This window comes from Vipera berus (genome assembly GCF_964194415.1).
Source record: "Vipera berus genome assembly, chromosome: 1".
In the NCBI taxonomy this organism is placed as follows: Eukaryota; Metazoa; Chordata; class Lepidosauria; order Squamata; family Viperidae; genus Vipera; species Vipera berus.
In genome coordinates this window covers 173,696,606-173,720,646 of record NC_138202.1, presented here as the reverse complement: position 1 = coordinate 173,720,646, position 24,041 = coordinate 173,696,606, and the positions used below count along the sequence as shown (strand labels likewise).

Here is a 24,041-nt window from a genome sequence, read left to right as displayed (position 1 = left end):
AGTGAACTCTTAAAAAGCTGGGGTTATCAATTTCATAGATGAAGAGATGGGAGAGGGGAGGAGAGGAGAAGAGGAAGAGAAGAGAAGAGAAGAGAAGAGAAGAGAAGAGAAGAGAAGAGAAGAGAAGAGAAGAGAAGAGAAGAAGAGGTTTATTGGCCAAGTGTGATTGGACGGACACACAAGGAATTTGTCTCTGGTGCATAAGTTCTCAATCAAACAACAAAGTGATAGGTCACAGATCATAAATCATAGTTACAATAATTAATCACAAGATATAAACAACAAGTAATAAATCATAAGATACCAATAGAAGAAGAGAGTAGGATAGATGAGAAGATGAGAAAGAATGAGAAATGAAAAAGATGAGAAAGATGAGAAAGATAATAGCAATACAGCCTACTACAAGGCTAAATATCTTTAGGCCTAAGACAGTGCTGTGGGAATTAGCATAGTGATGGCACGGTGATACTGTTGATAATTAGTGCTGAACTCAGCTAAAACCAAGTATTGACTGCCTTAATAAAGAAATCTTCACAGAAATTTTGTAACAAAGCTTTGTCAGTTGTGGCTCCTCACCTTTTATTTTATAAGGTTTACACTTGTCTCCTTTTAAGTAATTATTAAACCCTATCCATTTTCTTTAGGAGTTGAAGAAATCAGATTTGTGTTGCTATTGAGCATCCCTGGTTTTTTGTGGCTTTTGTTCTGTGCTGAATTTCTTTTACCTATGAATATTACTTTATTTTAAATGATAATATATTTTGTCCTGAAATATTAGATTAAGATATGGTTTAGAAATAAAGATAAATGATAGAAATAATAAATCACTTAAGTAGCCAAATGTTTCTATGTTCCATTTTTTCCTAGAACTCCACTTCATGCAGCAGCCTTTGCTGATCACATGGAATGCTTGCAGTTACTTTTAAGTCACAATGCACAAGTAAATGTTGCAGATAATTCAGGGAAAACTCCACTTACCATCGCTGCTGAAAAGGGGCATGTAGGGACTGTAGGTAAGGAACTGCTTCCTAAGAACTGAACAGAATTGATATCATTATATAGGTCTTTATGTTAGGTTAAAAAAAAAGCTATCTTTATTGCTTCCGTGTATGACGTCTGCAGATCTTTCAAACTTCATATGTCTGCTGAGATTTTCAGTACATTGTTTGTTACTTGGGTGGAATGCATACCAAGGATTAATTGGCAACTTCCTTAGAAGAAAGGCAGGTCAGTAGAAGACTAAGAGAACTTCAAGAGAAAAAGGCAGAAGACAGAGAAGCCATTGAGCGTTGGAGGGGAAAGAAAAGAAAAAGTGATAACCAGTATGTGAGAAAAGAAAACAATATATCAGAAGGTCTAAACAACCACTCTGATTCTGTAAATAAAGCATGAAGGAGGAATTTACTGGTGTACTGTTCAGAAAAATGCATGCATTCACCCACATACACCCCACATGCAGATGTGTGTACTATGATATTCCTTTACAGAAGAAGCAACATTAAGCAAAGCACAAAAAAATTGAGTAGTGAGTGAAATCTAAGTAAATCTAGTTTACACTGACTAGATTTATCTTTACCTTTCCATATCTTTCTATCCTTGCTTCTACCCACACATCACTTCAAACAAGATCTTTAAATTTGCTATCTCTCTTTTTAGGATCTCCTTAACTCCATCCAGCTATATCTTTCTCCATTTTCTCCTTCCTTTCATTTCATTCCAATATCTATTTCTTTAGATATTTGGTTTGCAATTCAGTTTTATTAATTTATTATTTTTTTCTATATGACCAGTCCACTCAATGTGTTTTCTTTTTTTTTTTTTATTGAAAAGTTTTAAAATACAGTTTTCCCTTAAGAAACCCCCCTTCCCCCTCCCTGCTCCCCCCCTACCTCCCCCCAACCTCCCTCCCTCCCCCCCTCCCTCCACCCTCCCCCTCCCCCCCCGACTTCCCAGAGCTAAATACAAGGTACATATATAAAAAGCAATCATAAACAATCATATACTAACAACTATAAGTTCTAAAATCCATCACTCTCTAGCTTATATAGGAAAAGACACACCTTAACAATATTAAATATATATAAAAAACTAGAATAAAAAAAAAAGAAAAAAAAACGAAAAAAGACTTATTCAAATGCTACGTAAAACTTCTTAACCCTATACTTGTTCTGGATAAACTCAATCCATTTTCTCCATTCCATAATATAGCGTTCTTGCGAATGATCTTTCAAATAAGCCGAAATCTTCGCCATCTCTGCCAGGTCGGAAACCTTTAAAGTCCACTCTTCTATGGTCGGCAGTTCCTCTTTCTTCCAATATTGGCCTATCAAAAGTCTTGCCGCCGTAATTAAGTTCAACATCAGCTTAGTGTCCACAACTGTAGCGTCTGCAATTATTCCCAACAAAAAAAGTTGCGGACAAAACTTTATCCTCTGTTTAAAAATCTTCTGCATATTCCACCAGACTTTTATCCAAAAAGCCTTAACCTTTTTACAAGTCCACCATATGTGGAAATACGTTGCATCTTCATCACCACACCTCCAACACTTAGGCTGATAATTCGGATACATACTTGCAAGCTTTTTAGGATCTAGATGCCATCTATAAAACATTTTGTAAAAGTTCTCTCTTAAATTTTGAGCTTGTGTAAATTTTACGTTCCTCACCCAAATCTTTTCCCACATGTCCATTGTAATAACTTCCTGGATATTTTGGGCCCACTTTATCATACAGTCCTTAACAAGCTCTGTTTCCGAGTCAATCTCTATCAATGCAAGGTATATCCGTTTAATATGTGCTGACCCCTGATTTCTAATCTGCTTTATCAAATTTCCATCAGTCATTGTAAATCCATTTTTCTGGTCTTCTTTCCACCTGGCCTGTAACTGAATATATTGAAACCAAGATTGAACAACCTTCTCTTCTCGCAAGAGGCTATATGATTTCAAACACCAAACATTCCTTTCCAGGCTTAAAATTTCCTTGTACGTAGTCACATCATGTTTGAAACCAGCATGTATATTTTCTATTGCGTGTTTTGGAATTGCCCACAATGGTATCTTGCTGCTTAGCTTATGTCTATACTTCTTCCAAACTCTCAGCAATGCCTGTCTTAAAATATGCATCCTAAACACAGTATCTACCTTCTTATCATACAACAAATATGCATGCCAGCCAAACAACAAATCATGGCCCTCAAGATTTAATAACCTCAATTGCGTCAAATTAATCCAATCACTTATTCCTACTAATGCAGCAGCTTCATAATATAATTTAAGATTAGGCAGTTTAAGGCCACCTCTCTCACGAGTATCCTGCATAATCTTAAGTTTAACTCGTGGCTTTTTCCCTGCCCACACAAATTTATTGATACCTCGCTGCCATTCCTCCAAATTAGAGTCTTTCTTAAGAATCGGTATCATTTGAAACAAGAATAAAAATTTGGGCAGGACATTCATTTTCACTGCTGCAATCCGTCCCAGCAAAGACAATTGCAATTTTTGCCAACTCTCCAATTCCTTTTGAATTTTCCCCCATAGTTTTTCATAATTATTTTTATATAGCTTTGTATTGGAGGGCGACAAAATCACCCCCAGATATTTAACCCTTTTAACAATCTCAAATCCAGTTAATCCTTCTAAGAGAGCCTTCTGTGAAACTGTCATATTTCTAGCCAAAATTTTAGTTTTCTGTATATTTACTTTAAATCCAGAAACCTTCCCATATTGTGTTATTATCTCCATCAGGTCCACAACAGAGTTCTCTGGCTGGGTCACTGTAACAACCAGATCATCTGCAAATGCTCTCAATCTATAATCCTGATCCCCAACTTGTATCCCTTTAATTTTTTCCGAGTTCCGAATCTTAACCAATAGTATCTCTAATGTTAACACAAATAACAAGGGCGATAACGGACAGCCTTGCCTTGTGCCCTTCTCAATATTACATGCTACTGTCAGGCTATTGTTAACTATGATTCGGGCAGTTTGTTTTTGATATAATGCCCTAATCGGCTGTAAAATTTTTTCCCCAAAATCCATTTTATCTAGAACTTTCAACAAAAATTGCCAATTCAATTGATCAAAAGCCTTTTCAGCATCTAAAAAAATTAGCGCTGCAGAGATCTGGTTGTGCCTTTCCAAAAACTCTAACACATCAACTATATGTCTCACATTATTTTTCATTTGCCTACCACTAATAAACCCCGTTTGATCCCCATGAATCACCTGTTGCAGAACCCTCATCAGTCTATTAGCCAAAACCTTAGCAAATATCTTATAATCTGTATTTAAAAGCGATATCGGTCTGTAATTTTTAACTAAAGTAGCATCCTGGTCTTCCTTCGGAATCAAAGAGATAAAAGCTGTTCTCCAAGACGGAGGCACCTTTCCCCCCCCTCTGGATTGTCTGGAACAGTTCCTTTAACGGTTTTATCATCTCTAATTGTAAGTTTTTATAATAGGCCGCAGTCAAGCCATCCGTGCCTGGTGCTTTATCCACCTTCAGTTCCTTAATAGCTCTAAAAATTTCTTCTTCTGTTATCAGTTGATTAATCCCCTCTTTTTGTACTTGCGTAAGAACCGGGATGCTAGCCTTCTCCAAATACTTATCAATATCTTTTGCATTAATGTCCTCTTTAGTATATAATTTCGAGTAAAAATCCACAAAGGCATCCTTAATAAGATTCTGTTGATACACAACCCTTCCTTTATACTCAATCTTATCTATATTAGATGCCCTTTGTTTTTTCCTCAGTCTATAAGCTAACCATCTGCCTGGTTTATTAGCATTGCAGAAAGTATTATGCCTAGCAAACCGCAGATTGGTCGCCACTTGGTCAGCCATTAATTTATCAAATTGTCCTCTTAACAGTCTAATAGCCTCCTTGATCTTCACATCCTCTGGGTTCAAAATCAAAGCCTTTTCTTTTTCCTTTATTTCATTCTCCAGTTCTTTCCTTCTAGTTTCCACTGCACGTCTATGTCTATTATTCATATATATCAACACTCCTCTCATGTAGGCCTTGCTAGCATCCCAAACCATATCCATAGAGGTACCCTTATTCATATTAATCTCAAAAAAATCCTTCATCCGCTGTTTGCATTCTTCCACATTTCTCTGATTTCTAAACAAATTCTCGTTTACGCGCCATGAGCGCCTATCTCCTTTTTCCTTATCAATCTCCAACCACACTGGACTGTGATCAGAGATAGTTCTTGCGCAGATCTTCACCTTTTTAGTTCTCAAAAGAAAATCATTAGTCAACAAAATAAAGTCAATCCTCGAAAAAGATTGGTGTCTATCAGAATAAAAAGTATAATCCTTCTCCTGCAGATGTCTCTCACGCCAAATATCTCGCAATTCCAGGTCATCCTTCATTTCAAAAAAAGATTTAGGCAGTCTAGCGTGACTTGGAATGCGCTTAAAGGCTCCAGCCTTATCCAACTGTACATCCATAACTCCGTTCCAGTCCCCCATAAAAATAAAGGATTTATAATCCAACTGGGTAAGCTTTGTATGAAGTAAACTAAAAAAGTCAGCTTGTTGTTGATTCGGTGCATATAATCCAACTAAAAGCGTCTTTTTACCTGCTAACAACAGCTCAATCATAACATATCTTCCATGCTTATCTGCTTCGATTAGATCCGCTGTTAAGGCACTTTTAACATAAACAACCACTCCATTTTTCTTATTCTCTGCAGAAGCAACAAATTGCGTACCCAGCCTCGAGTTCAATAAGTACTTTTGATCCAAAACTCTAATATGCGTTTCTTGCAGGCATATAACATCTATCTTAAATTGTTTTAAATATTGAAAAACTTTCTTCCTCTTCTGCGGTGAATTTAGTCCATTAACATTCCAGGTTAAAAATTTAGTTGCCATGTATATCCTCGAAAAGCTCTTGGACCACAGCTTTGATATGACTAGCTTCCTTAGGCCGTGCTCCTCCCACAGCTTGGCTATGAATGCGTTGTGAAGAATCAGCTTTTGCTGATCTTGTTCTTTTATTTTCTTTGCTCGTTTTAAAGCAGCACGTGTCACTCTTTGCTCTCTAGGATCATCCAAAGAAATTGTAGCTTGATCTCCTCCAGCACCAATTTCCTCTGTTTCCTCCTCTTGTTGTTCTTCTTCTCCAGATCCCTTTCCAGCTTCCAGAAGGGTTAATGGGGTTGCTTTTAAGACATTATTGTAGAAATCACGCGCTTGCTTCACAGTAATCAGCCTGTACCTTTTACCTTCATACATCACCATCAGCCCATCTGGAATCTCCCATCTGAACCTTATATCTCTTTGCTTAAGCTCTTGCACAAGAAATGTATAGTCCTTTCTTCCCCTTAAAATCCTTGGAGGAATTTCCTTTAAAACCAAGACTTCTTGTTCAGCAATCACGACCTTAGCATCATAGGCAGCTTGTATAACTTGATCTCTAATTTCTCTTTTTGCAAAATAAACCACCACATCTCTAGGCAATTTTCTCTGTCTAGCAATCCATGAATTCACCCGAAACACTTTGTCCATAGCTGCTCTTATTTCAGATGCTGGCTGGTTCAATACCCCTTCGAAAGCCTCAGAGATCAGCTGCTTTAAATCTTCTTTAACATTCTCTTTTAAACCTCTGATTCTGACAGCAAACTGCATCTGGTAATATTGGGTAAGGCTTAACTCCCTTTCCAATTTGCCTCTTACATTTTCATTCTCGCGTGCTTTTACTTCTAATATAGCATTCCTTTGAGCCAAATCATCCACTTTTTCATCTAAATCTTCCACACATTCCGCCACTTTATGCACTGAAGTCAAAATGTCTACCCTCATCACGCTATACTTCTGTTCCATCCTCTCTTCCATTCTTTCCTCGAATTTCTCCAATTTCTCCTCCATCTGTGCAAATTTATCAGCAATTGATTGATTAATTGATTCCAAAAGTACCTGGGCATGTTTATCCAGAGCATCTCGCAAATCCTTCGATGTCAGCACTTCAGGAGGGTGCAACGCCTGTAGTGATGATTGTTGCACCGGCGAGGATCCTCCACTCCGGAGAGTTTTAGAGGGAGGTTTAGCCGCCATCTTTTAATCCTCAATTATGACGCACTTTTAATTAAAGTTTAAAAAGTCCAACAAGTTCGAGAGTATAATAAAATAATCCTCTTCACCTTTTTCCCTCTTGCACCGCTCTGCCTGCTCCTTTAAATCATAGTCCTTTCTTCAGGCAGGGATGGTTCGCAGACGGCTGGCTCTGCTCCAAAAAAATCGGAGCAGAGACGACGGCCAGCTGGGAGCAACCCAGGCTTCGGGGGAGTTCGATCCTTCAGCCGCCCAAGCTCCAAGCTCAGGCGGCCTCGGAGAACTCTACCCCTACCTGGGGCCTCACCCCCTCCTCTTCTCCCGAGGAGGGGGCTTCAATTTCGCCCGAACAGCTGATCGGCGCTGTTTCGGGCGAAAAAACAAACAGCTGAGCCGCGGGCAGCCAGGGGAGGCTGTCTTCGGCGCCGCGCCGCCACCGGAAGTCAAAGCAAAAGCCTCCACTCAATGTGTTTTCACAGTGGCCATTCACTTTTGTATTCGATCCACATTCATTTATCCAGCACCCATTTATTGTAAACTATCTCTTCTGGTTTTACCTCGTATATTTTCAACAAATATTCCTTGCAATATATTGATATCAGCAGTTGCGCATCTTAAAATTCCCCATCCATTTACCTGTCTTTATTAAATATGCTATCATTTTAAAGAGAAACTATTATATAATCTATTCATATAATGTCATTCTTAAATAAAGTTTTAATTATTCATTATCAACTGGTCCTCTGAGTAATGTAAAATATAAAATTCCCATCGTTTGTACTATGCTACCAGGAAAGAGCATATGAGGGAACACATCAGCAATATAAAAAACTAGTTACTTTATTATTTTGGAACAGTAGCAATGAAATGTTAAACAATCATTTAAAGCCTGGTTATCTCTAGTCTGGACTACTGCAATGCACTCTACGTGGGGCTACCCTTGAAGAGCATTCAGAAGCTTCAACTGGTGCAGAGCGCAGCAGCATGGGCAGTTCTTGGCGCTCCAAGGGGCCCATGTTACACCAAGCTGCACTGTCTGCTGGTTCGCTTCTGGGTACAATTCAAGGTATAGCGTATCACCTTTAAAGCCCTGCATGGCATGGGTCCAGGTTATTGAGGAACTGTCTCACTCCACTGAGACTGGCCTGCCCCATCCGCGTCAGCAGGTTGAAGGCCCCACCAGTCAAGGAATTCCAGCTGATAGGGTCTGGGAGAAGAGCCTTCTCTGCTGTTACTCCTGTCCTTTGGAACATCTTACCCACTAGGTTGAGATCGTCTCCTATCCTTCTGACCTTTGCAAAGCCTGAAGACCTTAGTGTACCAGACGACTTGGAGCATCCCACTGGAGGTGGTTGATGAGTTAAGAAGGAATCCCACCTCCTCCGCTGCACAACCTGTTCCCTCCCTTCCCAACTTTTAACTATAATTTTATTTTTCATTGCGATTTCCATAATTATTATTATAGAAATATTTATCTTTTGTGACTTTAGCGCTTTTAATGCCGTAAGTCTCCCAGAGTCACTTTGAAATGAGATAGGTGACAAATAAATTTAATTAAATAAATAAATGAATAAATAAATTTATCTCTAAAGCAATTTTGAAGAAACTATAAATTGTTTACCATACAGGCTTATGGATGTTCAGGATTCAGAAAACATAAAATATGGAATAAAAACTGATTGTCTGAGCAACTGAATTTATAAGCTGCCCCATTCCAGATGACTTTGGACAGCTTTACAAAATTCAAACAACAGTACCAAATAAGCATAGCAATAGAAGTAGTCAGGGCTTTTTTTCCTCATAGAACGCTCAGAACGGAGTTCCGGCACCTTTTTTGGATGGAACCTTGTAGGATAGGCAAGGCGGGGTTGTATGACATGTGTGAGTTCCAGCACCTTTTTCTTTTACAAAAAAAGCACTGGAAGTAGTGATCAAAACCCTCCATCCATATTCCTCATAACACCCAGAGTCCACTCATCCTTCTAACCCAAGGTGATATCCTGGAACAAACATGACCCAGACAATATCATTCACCATTTGTGATCCTACCTTTTCTACAGTTTCTTCCAGCATTTTTCATGTTATAGAAAATCATTTAAGAAGGAAAATGTAGAATAGTTGCACTGTGCTTTTTGAATAGTAACACTAAAAGCCCTTTGGGGAGAAAAAACATTGCTTTATGTTGCTACTTTATTGAATTTTGTTTTCATCTCTTTTCTCACACTTTTATTTTTCTTAACTAATTTATTATGTAAACTTTATCTGAAGAGTCTGAAGATAGTTGAACTGGTGCTATGTATGTAAACTTATGAAATATTTTGTTTCTTTGGTATTTTAGATTTTTTGGTGAACAGTGCTAAGGCTGATTTAACCTTGATGGATAATGACTTGAATACGTCATTGCACTTGGCTAGCAGTAAAGTATGTTTAAAATTTTCTTACTCTTTGTTAGTTCTGAAAATTTCTAATTTCAGTATGAACCCATAATCCAAGACAGCTTTCCCATATATATCAGCTCCTGTGAGTCTTCACTATTATATTCTTAAGGGAAATAATCCTGTAGACAGGGAGCAATAATCTGTCTCATCCTAGGGAGCTCCTGTTCTTTGATATTACGGTTTTATGATTATGATTTTATAGTTATTTGTTTTATTGTTGTGAGTTTAAGATGGGTGCCAAAAGAAATCTTTTAAGTAAGATAAAGTAAGGTAAAGTGAAATTAAAATTAAAATTATAGAGCCTTGGTGGAGCAGTGGGCTAATGCCTCCTTAAGTAACACCAGCTGCCTGCAATTAGTGCAGGTTCGCATCCCACCAGGCTCAAGGTTGACTCAGCCTTCCATCCTTCCGAGGTAGGTAAAATGAGGACCCAGATTGTTGGGGGCAATTAAGCTGACTTTGTAATAATGCCGCTTGGGGGTGTGTGTGTGAAAGCCCTAATAAGCAGGCATATACATAGAATGAAGGCTACTGCTAAGCTTGTAAACCGCCCTGAGTCTTCGGAGAAGGGCGGGATATAAATGGAATTAAAATAAAAATAAATAAATAAATAAATAAAAAGCTTTATAGTAGTCTTTTTCCAATCCTTGGATTTTCTTTCAGTGAGATATTACTGAGCCAAACAATCAACAGTAGGAATGGTGATTAGAGGAAGCTTACAGAACAAGGAAAACTCTCTAAACCTGAGGAACAATTTACCTCACTTTTTCTTTTGCTTGAATATCATGACTTGCTATAACTGATTGTATCCCCCCCCATCTGCAGTGTGATGGCTTTGGCTAAGTAGAAAACAAGAGGCAGGTAACTAAGATATAGGCAATAACAATGTGCATTTAGGAAGCTTGGACAAGTTAGGTTGCCTTTCAGTATTTTTCATTCCTTCTACTTTAGAGCTTTTAGCTTGTTTGTCTCCCCAACCCTGCAGTACATCACCTGGAGCGGGGAGAGGGGGCTACAAGCTACAAGTTTTATCAGTAGAAAGAATGAAAAGTACTAATAAACTAACAAATAAATTTCAATCAAAGCATCTTGTTCTTTCAGCTCAGTGCATTTCCATGGTTTTCCGATGGAAATTCCTGTTCTCACATCTGCTAGACTTCCTTAATAACTAACCAAGATCAGATTTTTAAAAAAAACTACGTGTTGTAGAATGTTCCAAATATACGTAGTTAGATATTGCTTGTGTGTGTTTGTTTTCCAGGGTCATGAAAAATGTGCCTTGTTGATACTTGACAAGATACAAGAACCGAGCCTTATTAATGCAAAAAACAATGCATTGCAAACGTAAGTATATTAACGTGTATTTTGTTAACAATTTTGATAACATCAAAGTGTCATATATTTTATATTTGTGCATTTTGGAAACAGAGTTCACATAGTGTTTTAATGTAGTTAAGCACTTGAACTAACTGTGCATAATATTATAGTAGACCTTTTGAAATACATCAAACCTACTGAATCTAGATATTACATTTTCTAGACCTCTTCATATTGCTGCACAGAATGGCTTGAAGATGGTAGTTGAGGAATTGTTAGCAAAGGGGGCATGTGTACAGGCAGTAGATGAAAATGGTAAGTGAAGATATTCATATTATCATTTATGAACAATAAATGAACAATATATGAATATGTTTTTCTGAAATATTTAAGCTTGCTGACAGTGGTTATTAATTTCCAAATTGTAAAAATAGAATTTGTGTTATCACAAACACTGTTTTGTTGAAACTATTATTTCATTTCCAATATTTTGTTGACTATACCTTATGTAAAGTAACAAAACTTAGAATTTTCTAGTTTCATGAAGACATCAGAACTCTGATAAGGCAGAGGGCTGCATTTTAAATGTATTAATGCATTCGTTTTATTGAAGAATGCAAAGCCCTATAACATAATTTTTAACTGTATCCTGATTCTTTCTGAAGCTACATTTCCTGTTCTTTCACAATAAGTCACTGCCATTGTGTGACCTTGGGTGAAATATAACGAATAATATAGCAAATATAATATAATGAATAATATTTAGGCAAATTACTTTTCATCTTGAATTTACATATACTATTGCAACTGACATATCTGATCATTAGATGGTAATCTTCTAGGAAAAGTACACCAATCTCTAATCAACCATATCTCAATCAGGATCTTATGGGCTTGACTTTGTAGACTCTGAGCGCTTTGGAGGAAGATTTCTCATAAATCATTCCTATACTAAATCACAAATCATTGAGAGAAGTTTAAATTCCATTTGGCATGTAGTGTCGTGTTTGAAAGGAGATTTATATTAAATATGCCAAATGTTCATATGGATGTATGAAAGTCTTAAGGATATACTTAATATAGCTTTTAGGATTTTGGCCTTTGAGAGCTACATATTAATCATATTAACCATATTCTTAATTAAATATTGGCCAGATATTGCACACTCGCAAGTAAAACACTAACTAGAATCCAAGGATAGGAATTGGTCTTTTGAAGAAAAGTTATACCAAAAAGTACTGGCATGTTTTTATGAAGTCATTGACTCCTTCTTTCCGTACTTATTAAAGAGGAGATATTTTTCTTAATATTCAAAAAGTCCATAAAATTCTAAAGAAATTTCATAGGGGAAGGAAGGCCCATTGCTTTATGTATTTTTTATTAAAAATGCAAAGCTAGTTCTTAAACAAATAATTTTGAATTGTATGTTGGCAGTTAAACATTTAATTTCTTTTTAATAAGAACAAAGGACTGAAAGAAGATACACCCACACAAACATACACACACAAACACAAACCAATCTTCCTCAGTTTTTGGAAGAGGCATTTTTCCCAATTCTGTAAAATTTTGAAAGACATGAGTAGTTTCATTCTGTGATGATTCACTTAATGAAGGCAACTGGAAGTGCTGACCTTTCTGTTCTTAAGCAGCATGGTCATATGATATTGCATTTATGACTGTTGCTTTGTGATGGAAATTCTGGTCCCAGTTACTATTGTTAAGTGAGACTACCTTATAAAAAAGTACTTTTATAAAATTACACACTCCACCAGTGGTTTGCTGATAAATGTATAATAAATCCAACTGCTGATACTAATTGAAGGGCAAAAGTCCCTAGATCCAATATACAAGTGAAAAGCCAAGTTTATTGAACTTCGCAGGGGACAGAATAGAAAGTTCTACACACTAATAGGAGATATACATAGAGATTTTTATAGTAATTCTTCATTACTGGCCCTGATTCAGTTTATTAGAAAGCTTTGAATAACATTCAAGAGTCAATTCCTTATTTCAGTAACCATTCCTAGAGGTTGCACTTTCAGCCAATGAGTAACTTATTTTGTGTGCTTTAAAGGAATTTATTAAGCATCATAATCATCCAAAACCATTGTGTAGGACAGGCTGATTTAGCAAGACCTAAATAAAAAAACTCCAGCTAGATTGAGTAGTTGCAAAGAGTTTGCAACCAGACTATTTTCACAATTTTGAGATCATGCTACTTTATAATACTGGCTTATATTATCTAGCTATCTCAGTAGTTAACATCTCTGAAAGCCTCATAGGCAAAATTGTTGGGAAAGGCTTAGTAAGCAGGTGGTAGGTAACCAGAATAAGACATATATTATGCATGCACATTTAATGCTGCATGGAAGTCCATATTCTAAATAAATTATTACTATAAGTGCAAAGGGCATCCATATTAATTTCCATATTGTGTGTGTATAAAAGGCAATCCACTAATAGTAGAGGCATGGTTTTTTTTCAGCAAATACATAGTTTATGAACATCTCTTGCACTTGCACAGCATGTTGATGGTTTGCTAAATGCTATGATTTTTTAAAATATTATGTCTCAAATAGACAATCTAGCATTTAGTGCACCACAATAATTATTGGGATATTGACTGTAAGATTGCCCATAGTATTTATGTTTAGTCTTCATTCATTGAGTTAATGAAATGTAGTGAACCTATTCTCCCCCTGGGGCTGAGTATTCTTCCCATTTCCTGTCTAGCAACAAGGACTTCTGAAAAGTTCATCTGCTTCAACACGTGTAGTATTAAACTAATATTAAACATTGCTTTGGAAAGCCATATTTAACCAAGAACAGCAGTGAAAACTTTTTATTTCAATTTCCTGAATATATGGAAAGACCTAACTAGGAAACTAGTCTCCTTTGCACTGAGTTTAAACTAAGGAAAGTATTGCCTATGCAGAAAAAAGTAATGAGTCTCTTTTTCTATGGATTATTGTTGTTGCTGTCGTTAATACTTTATTTCTCTTCTCTGTGGAGAGATAGCAAGCTTCCTTCTCATTGCACAGCAAGATAGCTTATGAACAGGCTTTTTAAAAAGACACCTGTGTGTATGTGCATGTATGTGTGTGTGTTGACATCCAATTTCTGTGATGCTATTTGTCATGGGATATCCAACAAGCTTCCCTGATATTCTGGAAATATATAAGCAGAAGGGAAGAGGTTGCCACTTTCTTAAGATGCTACCTACTTTTCACTTTCCCTATGAGAGAAGATTCCTCTATCTCAATAGCCAATATATAGTAAAGAGCACATTGCTTGTCCTACAGAGAGACTCAGCTGTCACATTTTAATAAACATGATTGAATTGAGCTAAAATTGAACATTTAGATTATTAATAGCTTGCCAATATTTAACTTTCTAATAGAAAATGTTGCAGAATTAATCATCCACTGTAATAATGCTAATCAGATTATTATTTTTGTAAAATACAATAATCTATATTACTAATTTGTTTTCTTAAATATTACACAGTTACTTTTGAGTGAAAGCCATTGCTCTCAGAATAACTCTTATATGAACTTCTATCTTGTGATTAAGTCTAACAGTGTCTTGGCTCATATTGATTCACATTGTCCTCCAGGACTGTGGTCTACCTGTTTTTATTTCATTTTGTGGAGATTTTAAGTTGCCTTTTGCTTTTTATTAAATAGTGCTTGTTATGAGAACCACTTTGTGAATTACGTACCTTCCCAGCATGTCTAATTTTAAAAGTAACCCTCGCTTTGTCTGCTGTGATGGTGACTAAACATACATCTCCTAGCTATGATCTCATCTGGAGATGTATCCAAGGAATGCTCAGATCTTTTCCTAGTTCCCTTAGTACTAACCATGGCTTTGTCTGCATTTGTGCCCAGGTCATACACCAGCCCTGGCTTGCGCTCCTAACAAAGACGTGGCTGACTGCCTGGCACTCATTTTGGCTACCATGATGCCTTTTTCTCCTTCCAGTACAATGACGCCACTCAACTTCGTTTCTTTTAAAAAAGACCATTTGAGCAGGACTCTTCTCTGCAGTAGCTCCAATATGAGCAACACTCTTAACTCATATAGTAAAACCTTAATGAATGATGAAGGAGCAGAAAATGGATACAATGACAATGATTCTGATTCTGAAACATTTTGACTTTTTAACATTCAGTGCCCCTTTCTTGATTGCATTTGCATTTAATCTGAAATTTTCTTTAGAAACACCCGAATTCCTGAGTTTCACCTGACCTTCATTTATGAATGAGAACAGCAAAGACTAAAATTTGCAATTAAATAGAGCCTTTTAGAAAATGTAAGGATTTTTTTTTCTTAAAAAAATGCACTCTAATTAATGTTTTGCTTCCGGCACTACTGTGCTTTCCATAAATTCTAAGGGCTCTTCTGGAAGTCTCTACCTCCTATTGTATGCAGAAAAAAGAAGCTGCCTTTTTCTGTTTTGACAGCACAAGTAAACAGGGAACTGTTATGTTTATATTAATATGTTAGCTATATTATATTGCTGATATAAAGTCATTTTTCAAGTAGGGTGCTTCTGGATTGTCAGAAGACCTTTCCATCTCTAGTATCTCTTGTATAGATATATAGTCTTCACTTTTAGGTATCTTTGTTATAAAAACCAAAGGTAAAGCCACAAATTTTGATTTGGGTTTGAACAAATACTGCCAATATCATCATTTTGTGTGGCAATTCAGACTTCTAAATTCATCACAGTAATACCCAATAGGTGTTTTTAGAACAATAGATATTTGCTGCTTCCATTTGCAATTTAAAATCATTAGGATCAAATCTTGTTTGCCTCAGTCACAACATACCCACCTGCAGCTGCAGCAAAGAGATTATTGTAAAGGCAGATGAGACTTGCCTTATTTTTGTTACCATTCAGCACAAGCATGCATGGTTTATTTGCACTCTCCAAGTAGGGATCCTTGGGAACTTGTTTTACCTGTGCTGTCCAGCAATTATTTGTTTTAGGAAAAACCAGTTCTAAATATAATGCCTAATGCACCTAAATGTTTCACCCTGCTCATTTGAATTGACTTTTTGTTATCTTTATGTGTAATGTGATTTTTATCATAAGCATTGTCTGACTTTTTTGGAAAGTATACAAGAAGATAGATTGCAGTCCTTCATATTTACCATTGCTGTGCTAAGATTCAAACAGGAGACAAAACCAAAACATAAAGTGGAAAAGTTAAGTAATCATACAAAAGGGAACTGGGTTGTACTAAACAGTCCTGCTGGCATCAATTTACTTTTTAAACATTTGCATTATGAATATCTACTCCTTCTGCCAAAGCTTCTAGGTCAAACGGACCCTTTTCCTCGCCTGAGAAAGGTGTACAGAAAGAAGAGTGAGACTCTTAAAATATAAAGAACTAACCAGCTATACCATGAGGACCAAAAGGCTTCAGAAGACTTGATTATTTTTTTAATAATGCAAGGGGAAAAAACAAGTAACTTTTCTAATCACAAATGCACAAATAGTGTTTTCTGTAATTAAGAGTCTTGGGTTATTTCTAGTAGATACTTTGACATTTGTAACCGATGATGATGTGTTGATCACAGTTTATTTTTCCAGACCAGTGTTCATACTTGTAATGTTAAATGTGTTTATATTTATTTGAAATGAAACAAGTGCCCAGAAAAATTGACCATGGTTTGTCCTCCTTCTTTATTCTATAATGTGTTATTAGCTATGAATTTAAGCAAATTTAGTGTGCTGAGTTTGATGGAACAAATGCACATAGTTATCATTTTCAGCTCTTATATAGCCAATTGGGAATAGCTTCAAAAGCCAAGCGCTATTCATGCACATTTTATCAAATGCAGTGGAGGAGTACATTGCACAATATCTGTTGGCAGAGCAAAGGGGAACATATAAAAAAGTGTGATTTAGTCTTTAAAAGGGGTTGAAAATTTGTCAAAGTTCAAAAGGAGAATTGTAGAATAAAGAGGGAAGTGTCCTTCCTCATTTATGGAAGCAAAATACATTTATTTACCTGAAATACAAGCAGTAGCCTGCTGCTTTGTTATCTATTCTACACAGGTATTTGAAATAATTTAATATAACCATTCATTGCTATATATTGAAGTATGTTAGAGACAGAATATGTGAATTTATTCTTGGATGATCAGTAAAATGTAACAAACGTTACATACAACGTTACATGCACAACAGTTTCACTCTGCTTCTATCAACAAGATTTGCCAGAAAAGCTTCCATCTTGAAACTGCACCTTCCTCTAAGTCAAATGTATTTTCATTCTGGGCTGTATGTTGCAAAAAATAGACAGAAATAGACATCTTGCATTCTAATGGAATTTACAAATATTTCCAATTTGAAACAGCTGTTTCTGCACAATATTGTTCTGATTTCATTGAAAGTGTTCTGTTGCTGTACTGTGCCAGTATCTGAAGAAATGTTACAAATTCAAAATGCTTTGCACATATCTAAAATGTAATCCTTGTAGGAGACCCTTTATTTTCAGACAAGTGACAATGTTCCTCAAATTTCAGCCATTTTGTAGTTACACTCACACACAAAAATGCCTGAGATGAAAAGGTACCATTAAAACTGACCGAAACTCTCAGTTGTTTCTTTTTTTAATCCCCAGCCAATGTATCTATTGAGAGAAGAAATTCCCAGCAAATACTGCTGTGACAGATATGATATCTGCCAAATTTCTTTCTCAACCCCCACCAAAAGAAAAACTACGATCAGAAGTACTCCCATAAATTAATTGATCTTTCTGCCACATGGCTGATTTTTTTTGTCCCAACTACTGATTAACATATCAGCAGTTAATTTTTCTCTCACCATATAAATAAGCACAAAGTTATGCACTTCTTTTCTAGGAACATTTACTACCACAAGCTCTATTTGAATGAATTAGGGTAATGAAATATTCTCCAGTTGTTTTTCAATTTGATCCATGATAATTAACAAAATTCTTCATCATGACACACTTTTAACCAGGTCTTAGAAAAGTTTTTCATACTACAATTTGCATTCTCTAGCAATGGTAAAATAAAAAGAGACTGTTTTTCTTAAGAATGCAAGTATGTATAAATCGTCACAGACCTCTAAAACACAAAATGTTAATTATGAGTTTTTAAGTAAAAGGCAATAATTATGCACATATTTTGAAATTGCAATATTAGCAGATATGTATTTTTAAATGATATTTGTATGTTGACTAGGAACTATAATGTAAGAGGCCCTCACTAGTTATTGCCTTGATTCCTATTAAATATGAAGGATGTTAAATCCTCTTGTGAGTTTTAAGGTATTTATTAAATCCTGAGGACTACTGGATGTTCCTTAAAACCCACAAATAAAGTTTTGCAGTGAAACTATGGGTGCTTCCCAGCAGAAAGATCTTAATCATTTATAAAAAGTAGTTTTGCAGCTTAGTTGATTTTGAAAAAAGAAAAGGAAATGAAACAAGTGAGGAAAATATAGGAAGGTCACTGTTTTCTTGACTGTTCAGCAAACATTTCACTTGGATATCTTCCATGGCAGCACAAGTCACAAACTTCATTAATGAGCCAACAATTAGAATACTTTCATTTTATAGAGCATAATAGCCCAGTTCTATGGCACTTCAGGAAGTGGGAGATTACTGTATGTTTTAAATGTGCTTTAAGAGGAAAAGGCTAATGTTGAGTAATTTCTGCTTGTTAAATCTTTTGGTTTCTTAAACTTTTTTTTTCCTCTCAGGATCTCTTCCCTCTTTTGAAAATCATGGAGGATCCCAAAAGAACTTTTGTCTGAATGGGTTATATTTATCAGTCTTTACTATATTAAGAATTAAAATTGACACACTCGCTTCTCATGATTGTTGATGGGATTTTAATACTGTATTCTTTTTTAATGTTGGCGGGCAAATAATTTTGATTTTATAAACTTGAGGAGACCCCCAGAATCACACTTTAATAAATTCTGGTATAGAAGAACTGAGAGAATTTTCATATGATGCTTCATGCCATGCTTGCATCAGGACAGTACTCTATAATTTCACATTATATTTTTTGTTCGGTAGCTGAGCCAGTAGATATCCAGCTCAGCTGCAGCTCAAGAGGATTCCCTAGTTTTCTACTTTTCAGCAAGTTACATCAGATTTTGGGGACAGGCTGTGTTCTTATTGGTGAGAACTCTCACCACACATTTTTCCATAACTCCTAAGCTGCCATAGCACTATCACAGTCTTCTGCCAGGCTTTAGTGTTGTAGAAATGTGGCTTTGCAGCTCCGGCTATAAAAGCCTTGCATTCTTGTGCATGCTTCCTCACAGTCTCTCTCTTTTTCTGCTTTTCTAGAGAAAAAAGTATGGAGGGGGTGTCATTTTTGGTACTTCCCTGTTGGTCCATTAGAAAGAAAGTTAATCAGCTCATGAGGGGTTTTCGGCAGCTAAAATTAGGATTATAACAGGTTGATGCCAGAATAATTCTGAGTTCATAGAATGGCAACAGAGGTTGTGTGGAGATGCCCTCATAGTTGTGAATCACCTGGAACCTACTTATCATCTATTAGCAATAGTTTGCTGTTGTGTTACTTTGTTTTCAAATAAGAAGCAATGCATTTGGTTATAATGGTATAGCTATGAAGGAAGGCATGAAATAAACAGAATGACCAAAAAAATGGATCATCAAACAATCAGGGAAATTAAACTACATTTACTAATCTATAAGTTTTCTCTCTTAGTATTGTAATGTTTTATAACTGAAGTGAGTTCTCTAGAACATTACAAAATATTAATTAAGTATCACTTGAAACAAAGCACCAATGTTTCCATGTGGAATTGAGTAAAAACGTATCATTTTCTTCTTCCTTCTTCTTGGCTGATCATATCAAGTTAGTCACCATGAAATACACACGCACACAGACACACCACTGCAGCCTCCACAAAACCTCAGGAAGGTAGGAGCAAATGCAGAGCAAGTTTGGGGAACAGAGGTCAAAGGACAGTCCACCATACAAGCAGAAATCTACAACATTGGGATCATTCATAGTACAATAATCTTTTCACCCAAATGATTTAATAGTGACTTCTATAAATACATTTTTCAATATGTTACGCTAAAATCCTCTGCACATCTATGTAGGAATATAATAGGATATAATTCTGAGTTCCTGAGTTCAGACTATATTGTGTGTTTCAATAGGGCTAAAATCCCTGGCTATACAATCTTTTGAACTTAAAAGAATTTGCTTCTGAATAGACCTGTATCCATTTGTAGTGTCATCTTCCCCCAAAATATGCTTACCTAACTCTTTTACATGTATTATTTTCATATAAAAGAGTAATAAAACCATCATAATTAAAATGGGAAAAATGTAATTAGTCTCACTGGAGTATGGATTCCATTCTAATCGCTTTCTTATCTAAATGGCAATACGGTTAGTAGCAAATAAGGTACTGTATTTTAACTATAGTAATAAATGTCAGTTATGGCCTGTTTTGATTTGTTTGATTAGCTTTTGTCAAAAAATAAGCACTCTGTTCTACTGAAATCAGTGGTGTTGATTTGATAAAGATTGAGAAGCATGATCTAGAAGGTGAGTAATAACGCATGCACCTCTGTATAGTTACAATTCTGTGTTAGCAGCTTGTATTCCATTCATGTGAAACTTCAGCTGCCAGGTTACAATGCATGGCACTTACCCCTTGCTGATCTGTATTGTTTCAAATGTTAAGATAAACTAGCTCAGGGGATATCTGTATCACTACTAAAAGGGCACCATGTTGTGTTTTGGTACTATTATAGCAAACCTTTGTATTTAACTATGAATCGAGTAAATTCAATTTCTTGTCTTCTCTGTTTAGAAACTTGATAATGCACCTGGGTTTCATAATGTAAGAAACTTTTAGAGTGCCTTTTTATATTTGTGTATGCTGGATATCTATTGTGAACATGTCTTTCCTTCATATGAGTCATACTGAAGCAATATAATACCTATATGTTTTCATTTCAAAGCTTTACGGCTTTGTCTTTTTTTAAAAAAAATCTATTTGTGTTGACATAAAATTAATATGCTAAATTTGTATAGGAATTTATACATTTTCTTATTACACAAAGCAAACCTTAAGTCAGTGTTATTGGGAAGGATGTTTTAAAATGGTGACAATCTTGAGTGTGTATTAAATGCAGCTATCTGTGTTTGTAATGCAGTGACATACATTTTAAAAAGCCAATATCTAATGTTTTGTAGTTTTGTCTGTATATTTTATGCTTTTAGCATGTGCAATATATCTTTACAAACCATGGTGTCATGAATCTGGTGCCAGTGTTACATTTTGTATGAAATATTTGTAATAAACAGTATGAAATATTGTTGGTTTGTTGCTAATTTTAAAAAATGTAAACTGAATTTTAATTATCCAAAGTGTTAAATTACATGGTTGTAAAAATGGATATGAAATATGAAATAGACTGGGTGCATTCACGTTTAATATCCTTTCAACTACTGAGTGCTGTATTAATTGTAACGGGCACTTTTAACTACAAATTACAGTAATATTAAAATGCATTCAGATGGAATTTTTTTACAAATAAATGGTACAAATACCATACCCCAAATTCATTCATCTGTACTTTTACATACATTCAGGTTTCTGAAAACCTGTAAACAAAAAGAAATACATAACTACAGAAAAAATACTAGTCACTACAGCTTTCTGATACAATGCTTATATCAGAATATAATGCTTAATATGCATTATAAAAACAGTACATACCTCAAACTGTAAAAACATAAATCAGTGCAATTGTTATGAATAGCATAAATGAAACTGATATATCCACCAAATCACACCAATGAAAAACTATGCAAAATAATAAAATGGTACTCCAAAAGTTATCTATTCATCCAGGTATTAAAATAAAAATGTGTTCTTCTATAGCACGGGTATAACAAATATGCCTCTGGAGATCTTGAAAAACAGCATTTTCTATAAACTTCTATCAATTATCATACTAAGTTCAGTTGATTGGAAGTTTAAGGTAAAGTTTGGAAGGCCCTGTTGCTTATTCTTGAAGGAGCAGGCATGAATGGAGAAACGACTTTTAGAGAAGAACCAAATATGATTCCTTAGATGGCTCTCTTCTGCATTTAGTAAGATTCTTCCATTTTAAATTATTTGCACTTTACTGCTAGCAATTAGAGCAACATGTGATAGTTGAATCTGTGACAATTGGGAAACAAATTGCCTATTAATTGAAGTGTACCTATGTAAGCAGCCTTCATCCATCATTAAACTATAGAGTTGCATGAAACAGCTTTAGTAAATTTCATTCGTAACATGTTTTTTCTCTCCACACTATTAGAGAAAGGTGTTTGTATGGATGTGGCCTGTTACTTATTTCCACATGCAATAACTGTGCATAGGTAGTAAACTGTACAGAAACCAGAGCTGAGTATTGCAGTGTTCTCAAAATCAGTTATCCAGAAATAAGTCCCAAGTGAAAAGATTAACCACTGACAATTACAAATCATTGTAGAAGGCCATCCATTATAAAACTGATTGCCTAAGGTGAGACAGGATTACATACAATGGATCTTTTGGATCATTGACAGAAGGTTTCCAAAATCAAAGGATTTATCCAGCTGTTCGTCTGTTTCATTTATATCCCATATTTTGTACTGGAACTCAGTGTGACTTAGTGAGTCTTACTATATAGACTTCTTTCTGTTTTTCCCCACAGCCATACCTTGGGAATTGGGCTGGCCTAAAGTCACCTAGTGACCTTCTAGGCCTGAAAGTGGAATAGAATCTGGGTCTCCACTCTCACTGCTAGTCCAACTCCATAACCACTCTACCACAGTGGATGGGAGATGCTATCTACAGTAACTGAGGTAACAACTACTTTAGATGTACCCTCCCCTAATGTCTCCTCACTTCTGCTGCCAATTAGCCCACCAATTTACAACTGTAATTGAACCCAGAATTGCTGTGGTAACTCATTGTGATCATAAATTGAGGTATCATACAACCAGATTGAAAGTTATAACTGCTTTTTTATATATATGAAGACCAGCACTTTAAATTACACCCAAAACCTGATAGGCCAGTGCAAAGCCTTCAGGACAGGTGTGACAAGTACCTATAAACACCCATGAGCACTGAGGTCACTGCATTTTGCACAAACTGATTCTTCAGTCTGGTCCTTAAAGGCAGCCCAATGCGGACCAAATTACAGTAGTCAAAATGTTACAACCTCCCCAAAAAAAGAACTAATGCCCATATAAATTGCAGGAAATAAAAAGGGTAGCACACATACTACTTTGAGTCAATTTTATACAGGTCTCTGAAATAATTTAATAAAATCGCTCATTGCTGTAATCAGAGAAAATCAGAGATTAAGAATAGCAAATCTGTCTTTTGGTTGCTAGGAGTCAAAAATGTCTTGAAGGCCCATAATCAATTAATTATTGGATTGTCAATTTCAATATGTAAGAAAAGTCACAGCTATCATTTCCAAACGAGAATAAATTGCTGGAAAAATTCTTATTTTGTTTTCCAATTGTTCTTTCTTTCAAATCATCTGTTGAAATTTGATTTCTATTTTTAAGAACCATAACTAAAATTTTTTTGATTGAAACCCTTGTAACCCTGGGCAGAAAGTACTTTTTTGACTGAGTTTGCCTCATCTTTATTTACTGGAGGTGGGAAAAACATGCTGTAAAGAATAGAGAAACTGTTTGGAAACTTCCAGAAGACATCAGGCTGGCTGCTGCTGGAACCATAATGCTGGATGGTTTGCTTTACCTCCCAAATTGTTTGGTATATAAACCAATTTTGTAGAAAGTTATTGTTTGTAGGAAGCAATTTTATATTTATGTTCTCTTAAGCTTCTCAACTGGAAATTTATGTATCAGTAAACTCTTAAGATTAATTTTCCATCATCCTAATTGCCTGATTTCTTTATTTCTTCCTGCAAATGTGAAGCATGGGTATTTGTTCCATGATTTTCACAACAAAATAATTCAATGAAAATCATTTAGCAATAGCATTAGACTATATACCTCCTCATAGTGCTTTACAGCACTCTCTGAGTGGTTTAGAGTCAGCATGTTGCCCCCAACAATCTGGGTCCTCATTTTACTGAGCCTGTCAGGATCGAACTCCAGGCTGTGGGAAGAGTTAGCCTTCAATACTGCATTCTAAGCATTGTGCCACCAGGGCTCCTTTAGATAGAG

The 24,041-nt window shown here is 35.7% G+C and overlaps 1 protein-coding gene and 1 long non-coding RNA gene across 4 annotated transcripts in view; one reads left to right on the top strand and one right to left on the bottom strand.

Moving 5' to 3' along the window:
- The window catches only part of ANKRD44 (ankyrin repeat domain 44), a 143,866-nt gene extending 122,452 nt beyond the window's left edge, over window positions 1–21,414 (top strand). For 2 of the 3 annotated variants that reach the window (XM_081314531.1, XM_081314530.1), the window contains 5 exons: window positions 868–1,013; window positions 9,401–9,483; window positions 10,762–10,844; window positions 11,041–11,132; window positions 14,708–21,414. In XM_081314531.1, coding sequence (XP_081170657.1) covers window positions 868–1,013; window positions 9,401–9,483; window positions 10,762–10,844; window positions 11,041–11,132; window positions 14,708–14,976 — 673 coding nt within the window. In that variant the 3' untranslated portion in view covers window positions 14,977–21,414. The remainder of the gene's footprint in view (window positions 1–867; window positions 1,014–9,400; window positions 9,484–10,761; window positions 10,845–11,040; window positions 11,133–14,707) is intronic. The other variant, XM_081314532.1, reaches the window with a different exon arrangement.
- Window positions 9,170–23,922, bottom strand: LOC308660279. The gene is made up of 3 exons (XR_014024688.1): window positions 23,868–23,922; window positions 21,416–21,464; window positions 9,170–9,216 (listed from the first exon to the last, which is right to left on the bottom strand). It is a non-coding gene; the product is annotated as an uncharacterized lncRNA (long non-coding RNA).
- Window positions 23,923–24,041: the final 119 nt, after the last annotated feature.